This window comes from Colobus angolensis, unplaced genomic scaffold (genome assembly GCF_000951035.1).
Source record: "Colobus angolensis palliatus isolate OR3802 unplaced genomic scaffold, Cang.pa_1.0 Scaffold12, whole genome shotgun sequence".
Taxonomy (NCBI): Eukaryota; Metazoa; Chordata; class Mammalia; order Primates; family Cercopithecidae; genus Colobus; species Colobus angolensis.
This window is the reverse complement of record NW_012113141.1, coordinates 2604655-2613559: the sequence shown is the minus strand read 5'-3', so window position 1 is coordinate 2613559 and position 8905 is coordinate 2604655. Positions and strand designations below refer to the sequence as shown.

Genomic DNA, 8905 nt, shown 5'->3' with positions numbered 1-8905 from the left:
GTTGCATGACTTATGGTTTAGCGTTGTTTTTATATTGGATTCCATGGGTGGCATAATCTCTTCAGCACTAGAGGCCTTTAAAGGACTTTCCCAGCTCACCCTGGGAGACAAGGGGCTGGGTGTCAGGGAAGTGACACATAGGGAGAAGCAGAAAATTGACTGGGAGTGTGGGGGCCAAGGCCCAGCCACGAGAAACCCAGGCCGTGCAAGGCAGAGCCTTGGGAGCACAGAGGCTGCTGTGCGAGGGTTTGCTGGTGAATGAGAGGCCTCCTCTGCTTTAATGAAGAGCATGCCCCCCTCCACTCCCGCTAAGCCTGCCCTGCCTTCATGGTCCACACACCACAGGTGTGCACAGGTTCATGCGTGTGTGTGAGCTTAACACGTCAGCTGCACATACAGTCACTCAGAAACATCTTCACAGCTTCACACACGTGCACACAGCCAATGACCAGGAGCAGGTCTCTTGGGGCAAACCTAGAGCAGCTTCTCAGGGATTAAAACTCCAGCTTTGCTGTGGTTCCTGGAAGAGCCCTGACTTTGTCCTAAGACAGCGGTTCTCAAAGTGAGGTGCTGGCTCCAGCAGCATCAGTATCACCTGGGAACTCGCTGGAACTGCTCCGGGTTCTGGCTTCTCCTCCTAGAGCGCCCAGAGCTGTGGGGTCCTCCCTTGGGACCAGAAACTCCAATCATAGTTTTTATGTACCAACCCCTGTGCTGAATAGACTTTGTGCACATTATCTCATTTAAAATTCACAAATGTACTGTGAGATGCACACCATTTTTTGCTATATTTTTCAGATGGGGTAGACAGAGCTCGGAAAGGTTAAGAGACTTGCCTGGAGTCATCAAACCAGGCTCAAACTCCTTCTCTGTTCAGAATCACTCTTTAAACGTAGCTCCTGTCCTGGGGTGAAAGTCAACACCCGCCGAGAGCTGGGCCCTCCGTGCCAGCCCCATCTCCCCCAGGTCTCTCCCTGCCTTGGCAGCTAGTCCTAAATCTTTCAAGAGACAAGGCCAAGCAGGGGGTGGGGCCAGTGGTGGAGCCAAAGCCCCACCTCGTGAGCAGGCAGTACCTCCGCCAAGGCCCCCTGCCGGCCCTGCCCCAGAGAAAGGCAGGGAAGCTGCGGTGAGGGCTGGCAGCTAGAAGAGTCCTGAGCACCCAGCCCCCAGCCCGGCTCACACCCCAAAGCCTGGAGAGAGGCTGCTGCGCCATTGACCTGTGGGCTCCAAAGACTCCCGCTGTGCATTCCTCTGATCCAGGAGGTTTCCTGGATTCTGTGACGAGAAACCTGGGTTCGAACCCTAACTTGTCACCAACGTCCTGAGTGACCTGGGCTGGTCCCGTACCCTCTTGGAATCTCCGTCTTCCATCTCTTCAGCAAAGGGGTTGACTTATAAGGATGTTTTCTGCTCTGACGCTGTGATTTGAATTCTGTATTTCTACGAGATATTCGAGAAGTCTGGCCAGCAGGATGGAATCGGAAATAACAATGGTTCTGGACTGGGCTTTGCGCTCAGCGCAACTCATCTTTGCCTGAGACCTAGGAGTGGTCCCAGGCTCTCCTGATGTGCCACCATGCTTGGCATCTGCTCCTCCCCCTGCCCCCATATACCCATGCTCTGAAGGGGAGTTCTCTTCCATAGCAAATCCGGGAGGAGCCGAGGAGCCAGGCCCTTTGCTCCAGACCCAGAAGCAGCCATGGGGACCTGTGACATTGTGACTGAAGCCAATATTTCATCTGGCCCTGACAGCAACACCACGGGCACCACAGCCTTCTCCATGCCCGGCTGGCAGCTGGCACTGTGGGCCACAGCCTACCTGGCCCTGGTGCTGGTGGCCGTGACGGGCAATGCCATCGTCATCTGGATCATCCTGGCCCACCAGAGGATGCGCACAGTCACCAACTACTTCATTGTCAATCTGGCGCTGGCCGACCTCTGCATGGCTGCCTTCAATGCAACCTTCAACTTTGTCTATGCCAGCCACAACATCTGGTACTTTGGCCGTGCCTTCTGCTACTTCCAGAACCTCTTCCCCATCACAGCCATGTTTGTCAGCATCTATTCCATGACTGCCATTGCTGCTGACAGGCAAGAGGGGCCTTGGGGAAGCTGGGGGGAGCCTCCTCACTGAGCTGGGGCTCAGACAAGGGTGTTGACATGCCTGTGGTCACACAGCACGGTTGGGTAGAACCAAGGGAATGGCCTCCCAAATCTGGTCATAGTCTAAAACTATGAATCTGGAAGGCAGGGGGACTGTGGAGCTGAAGAAGGTAGACTGAGGGTTAGACACAAAGAAGGACTTTGCACTAGATGCACTAGACTGGTTGTTCAAGTCTGTAGGGGAAATGGGCGATGTTTTAGCGATCTTCTAAAGTGTTCTTTGTTTTGTTGTCTTTCTTTCACTCCAAAGAAATGTCTTATACTGTTTTTTTATTATTTCAGATCGATTATACAAGGGGAGAATGTTAAGAATGCTTGCAATTACAATCTAATAGGGCCAATTATTTTCCCAACGCTACTCAGGGCTGAGCTTCAGGCTAATGTTGGATGCTCGGTCTTGCCCTGAGATGGGCTTCCAGTGTGGCTTTCTTGTGGCCGTCCAAGGGCATGTCTGTGCCCAGAGGGAAATGGTGGGCCGGGGTACCTGGGCTGGGGTTCCAAGGCATCGGTGTGCTGTGTGGCTGCGGGAAAGTCACTAGCCCAGCGGACTCTCTGCAGGTCGGCTGAGACTATGACATCGACAGATGGCGGCAGTGCGGGGAAGGGCTAGAGGGCGTGGGCCTGGGTTGGGAGAGAGGGAGACAGGGGAAAGGGAGCTGGGCTAACAGGAGGGCCCCTGCCACTCATGCTGCCCTCTGCTCACAGGTACATGGCCATTGTCCACCCCTTCCAGCCTCGTCTTTCAGCCCCCGGCACCAAGGCGGTTATTGCTGGCATCTGGCTGGTGGCTCTCGCCCTGGCCTCCCCCCAGTGCTTCTACTCCACCGTCATCATGGATCAGGGTGCCACCAAGTGCGTGGTGGCCTGGCCAGAAGACAGCGGGGGCAAGACGCTCCTCCTGTAAGGCCTCTGGGGGATTGTGGAGGGCAATTGTGTGTGCGTGTGCACGTGTGTGCACACGCACGTGCATACATCCATGTCCATGCATGTGTGGTGTGTGTGCATGGGTGTACACATGAGTGAGTGTACATGGGATTATGCAAATATACCTGTATGCTTAGTAAGCAACACAGACGATGTAGCCGATCTGTTCTTAGCACTTTATAGATATTGACCCATTTAATTCTCCTAACAATATGGAGTATATATTATATTATTATCATTACAATTTTTTAGATGAAGAAACTGAGGCACTGAAAAACTAAGTAACATGCCCAAAACCACACAGCTAGTAATTCACATCCAGCTAGTCATTTGAATCCAGCTAGGGATTCAAATGCAAGCAATCCTGCCTGGGGCCCAATCTCCTCACCACTCTGCTACTCAAATATGCACCTGTGCATCCTTAGATAAGGATATGCACGCATGCACACGTGTATGTGACTGTAGATGTCACATGCACACGCGGCACCCACTTCTGCCTGTGTATGCATGTGCAAGTGTGTGGGCATGTTTGTAGATGTGCGTGCACACACGCACACGTTAGGGACATGTGTAGGCATGTGTTTGGGGGGGACTCTGTATATGCTCAGGCCACAAAGGGGCAGGAGACTGAGGCAGAAAGCGTCCATGATGAAGCCTGGGACATTTTCAGGCTGCTGAGGTGGGCATCACAGGCTGGAGGCAGGGAGGGCGGGGTTAGAGGGACTCAGGTATGGCCCAGCTGCTGAGTGACCCTGGGTGAGTCCTTTCTCCATTCTGGCCTCAGTTTCTGAGGATCTCACGTTGTGTCTCCGGGGTCCCCAGGCACACAGCCATTGCTTGGTAGAGGCTAAAGAACTGACTGGGGTTCTGGGGTCAGTCAGGCCCAAGACGTGGCCTGCTCCCGCCTGGCCCGGGGATGCCTCACACTCACATAACCTCTGAACCTCTGGCTTTCTCTCTCTAAAATGAGGATTCATAGTAGTACTTTGCTTTGTGAGTGTCAATGGGATAGTGTACGTGAAGCCCTTAGCACCATGCCTGGCACAGAACTGGTAACCAGCATGTGGTAGTTTAAATAGGGGACACATGAAAACACACCTGGAGGTGACACATCCTTCCCACAAAGTCCCAGCTGCCCCAAGCATGAGGGTGTGCATGGTCTGAGGTGAGGGCTGCCAGGTAGCCATGGCAACACACCTCTCCTCCAACACCCTCCCTGCCTGGTCTCCATCTGTCCTGAGCACCTGCCAGGAGAAGGCCGCTTTTGTGGGTTTCAGGGCTAGGGAAAGCGCCGTTCCTCTGAGAACTTGTTCCTCTGAGAAGCCGTTCCTGGGAACTGCCCAGGGTCTCTGATCTCTCCCTGCACCCCCACTCTCTCACGGAGAGCAGTTTCCATATATTTCTGGCTCAGGAAAGGGTGGAGAGCAGAACATATTGACATCGGCCACTTGGAGGCGGTATTTCTCCACCTTAATACAGGACCACTGCGCGTGCCAACTCTCTGGGAACAGCGAGTTCCAACCCGGATTCTGGCAACCAGGAAAAACAGGCGGGCAGGGGCGGGCTAGGAAAGCCATACTTTGGTGTTACTTAAAATTCCGAAAGGATTTGGGGAAAGCCTCGTTTTAAGTGTGAGAATGTGTTATTGTTTTTCTTGAGGGAGAGTCTAACTTAGAGATTTAGTATGAGGGCTCCATCCCCATAGGCTCATGTAACTGTGTAATTAGGAATCTGATGAAATTAAAGATGCCCTCTCCAGGAACACATGCACACACCCCCAAAATCAAAATAGAAAAAGACTCCATTTGGGAGGTCGAGGCGGGCAGATCACCTGAGGTCAGGAGTTCAAGACCAGCCCGGCCAGTGTGATGAAACCCCATCTCTATTAAAAATATAAAAATTAGCCGGGCATGATGGCGGGTGATCCATCCTCAGCTACTTGGGAGGCTGAGGCAGGAGAATTGCTTGAACCCGGGAGGTGGAGGTTGCAGTGAGCCAAGATCACACCATTGCACTCCAGCCTGGGCAACAAGAGCGAAACTCCATCTCAAAACAAAACAAAACAAAACAAACAAAAAAGGTGGCCCCCGGGACTCTCTCCCTTTGCTTTCTGCATGGAGACCTAGCCCAGGGTGAATTCCTGTCCTGCACAACATCCTGGGAGCAAGCAACAGAGGAGTGTAGCTCCTGCTAAGGAAGGACTTAGAGATGGCCTCCTCCTCCTTTTACAGATGGGGAAACTGAGGCTGAGGGAAAGCCCTGACTTGCCTAAGATCATACTTTAAACAAGAGGCTGGACAAGAGCCCTGTTCTGACTCCCACAGTGCTGACCCTCAGAAAAGGGGAAATTGGGTCATGATTAAATCTGTAGACTGATATGACACAGACTTCCTGTGCCTCTCTGGGCCTCAGTTTCCCTATCTGGACACTGAGACAGGGGGCCCTGTTGATCCTCACTCTGTAAGGTGACGGGCCCTGGCCTTCATTGCCTCTCCTCCCCTCTTACCTGCTCCACACTGGGGTTCTCAACCCAAAGCCTACTTGAGGATCAGGGGGTCTAGGAGTGCCTGAACCTCTTGCAATTGGTATGTTTGCACAAGAACCCAAGCAGAATTCTAAACACAAGACTTTAGGAGAGAGATTGACTGGAGCCATTATAATCACCCAATGGGTTCACCTTGCCTGCTGCGTAGACAGAACTGATTTATCAAGACAGGGGAATTGCAGTGGAGAAAGAGTAATTCACGCAGAGCCGGCTGTGCAGGAGACCAGAGTTTAATTTACTCAAATTAGGCCAGGCGCGGTGGCTCACGCCTGTAATCCCAGCACTTTGGGAGACCAAGGCAGTGGTCAGGAGTTCCAGACTAGCCTGGCCAACATGGAGAAACCCTGTCTCTACTAAAAATACAAAAATTAGCAGGGTGTGGTGGCAGGCACCTGTAATCTCAGCTACTTGGGAGGCTGAGGCAGGAGGATCACTTGAACCTGGGAGGTGGAGGTTGTGGTGAGCCCAGACTCCGCCACTGCACTCCAGCCTGGGCAACAAGAGCAAAACTCCATCTCAAACAAAAACAAAAACAAATCAGTCTCCCTTCGCATTCAGGAATCAGAGTTTTTAAAGATAATTTGGCAGGTAGGGAATTGGCAAATGGAGAATGCTGATTGGTCGGGTTGGAGATGGAATCATATGGTGTTGAAGTGAGGTTTTCTTGCTGTCTTCTGTTCCTGGGTGTGATGGCAGAACTGGTTGAGTCAGATTGCTGGCCTGGGTAGTGTCAGCTGATCCACGAGTGCAGGGTCTGGAAAATATCTCAAGCACTCATCTTAGGTTTTACTATAGTGATGTTACTCCCAGGAATTTGAGGAGGTTCAAACTCTTGGAGCCCGAGGCTGTATGATCCCTAAATTAATTTATATTCTTGTAGCTAATTTGTTAGTGCTGGAAAGGCAGATTGGACCCCAAGCAAGTAGGGGGTCTTTTTAGGAAAGGGCTGTTATCAATTTTGCTTCAGAGTAAAATTATGAACTGAACTCCTTCCCAAAGATAGTTCAGCCTACGCCCAGGCATGAACAAGGACAGCTTAAGGGTTAGGAGCAAGACAGAGTCGGTTAGGTCTGATTTCTTTCACTGTCATAATTTCCTCCATTATAATTTTACAAAGGTGGTTTCACCATGGGTCCCCTTCCCTTGGGGTGGCAGCACCTCTAGAAAGGGGCCCAGCAAGGCCAGCACGTGGCAGGTAGATGCAGGAGGTTTGGGAACACCTCAGTCCTCCCAGTAAGAAAGAAAAAGTCATATGACAGGACCAGGGGTCTCAGGCCCCTTTGGTGGAATGTTCCAAGGACTCTGTTCCATGAAAGGGATCCCCAAACGCCAAAGGAGCTGAGACCCAAAGAAGGAGGCAGAACAAATCCAGTTTGTCAGTATTGGGTGATTTATTGAGGGAATTTACAGACAGAAGCAGGATCTTGGGTGGCCACAAGACAGGTGGAGCTCTGCATTCTCACTCCCCAGACGCAACGCTTAGATACCACAGGGAAAGGGTATTCGTGCTCCAGCAAGACAACGAAAGGCAGCCCTCCAGAACAGGCAAGAACACTTATGTGCGTCACAGTCCACGATTTGTGGAGTAACATCAAGGTTGACAAGTTCTTACACTAGGGACACTAAATAAAGTAGAAATCAGAAGGCATTCACAAGACTGGAGGGCATCAGAAGTCAACACGGGGGAGGGCACCCAAAATGGAGTCACTTTTATCTCCACAGGCTCCCACTGCAGACCTGCCTGGGAGTCAGTCCCCAGCGTGCAGCTCATCAGAGAGAGGTTGCAGCGTCATAAACCAGAGATCTGAGGACTGGGGACATTGTCTTTTTTTTTTCTTTTTCCAACAGGGTCTCACTCTATTGCCCAGGCTAGGGTACAGTGGTCCAATCATAGCTCACTGCAGCCTCAATCTCCTGGGCTCAAGTGAACCTGTTGCCTCAGCCTCCTGAGTAGCTGGAATTACAGGTGTGCCCCACTACGCCTGGCTAATTTTTTAAAATTTTTTATAGAGATAGGGTCTCACTACCTTGCCAAAGCTGGTCTCAAATTCCTGGTCTCAAGCAATCCTCCCATCCTGGTCTCCCAAAGTTTGGGGATTACAGGCATGAGCCACCATGCCTGGCCTACATTGTTTCCAAAAGGAAATGAAAAGCCTCATCACAACCCAGTGTCTTCTCTGGGGACAGGGTAGGAAGCCATGCAATGGTACTCTGCACCACTTCCTCAAAGGTGGTATGAAAGGGCATTTGCTGACACAAACAGGTTCCCAGCCAAATGCTGATGACCATAAGCAGATGACACAGCAGCATGTGATACACGGCGCTTTTCCACTGCCCCGTCCCCCCACAGCGATGTTGGTACAGATAGAGTCTTATTAACACCAGTCATTCTATCCATCCAGACAGATACAGATTATATATATATACACATACACATATATATACACATACACACACACACATACACATACATATAAATATACATATACACATGCACATACATATACATATGTGGCTATACTATAGGATACACTCCAAGACCCCCAGTGGATGCTTGAAACTTCAGATAGTACTGAATTCTCTCTATATATATGAATACTATGATTTTTTTTCTCAACGTATCTATGATAAAGTTTAATTTATAAATTAGGCACAGTAAGAGATTAACAATAACTATTAATAAAACAGAACAAGTATAACAATATACTGTAATTAAACTTCTGTGAATGAGGTCTCTCCCTCTCAAAATATCTTGTTGTACTGTCCATCCCTATTTCGGATCCGCGGTTGAGAGGGGTAACTGAAACCCGGGAAAGTGAAACTCCTCCCATCAGGGGTGACTACTATTCATACATATGATTCTTGGAAAAATATGCCAGATATTAATAGTTAATGTTAATAGTGGTGGGAGTGGGATAATTTTACTGTCTCCTTTGTGCTTAATGGTATTTTAAATTGTAAACAAATTATTTTTTAATCTGTTCCACTCATTTTTCCTTTTTTTGACACGTGTCTATCACGTGGAAGGACGCAGGGCTACTGCTGGCGTCCCTTTTGCAGGGGAAGCCGTCTCCTGGCACACAGGCTACCCAGTGTCCCCTTTATTTTTGTTTAAATCAAACCAAGTCCCTGGAAGGCGCCCAGGGTGGGCCCGGAGGGGCGGCTCCACAGTGCCCGCGGGGTCCCAGGACCAGGCACTGGCCGACTTCGGAGTCGTCCCCGGGCCTCCCGCTGCCGAGGCTACCCAGTGTCCCCTTTATTTTTGTTTAAATC

General features: G+C 50.6%; 1 protein-coding gene across 1 annotated transcript in view; it reads left to right on the top strand.

Annotated features, from left to right (window-relative positions):
• The first annotated feature begins 1111 nt into the window (after nt 1-1111).
• TACR2 (tachykinin receptor 2) overlaps nt 1112-8905 on the top strand; it is an 11974-nt gene continuing 4180 nt past the window's right edge. Inside the window, exons 1-2 of the mRNA XM_011929498.1 lie at nt 1112-2091; nt 2869-3064. Coding sequence (XP_011784888.1) covers nt 1700-2091; nt 2869-3064 — 588 coding nt within the window. The 5' untranslated portion in view covers nt 1112-1699. The remainder of the gene's footprint in view (nt 2092-2868; nt 3065-8905) is intronic.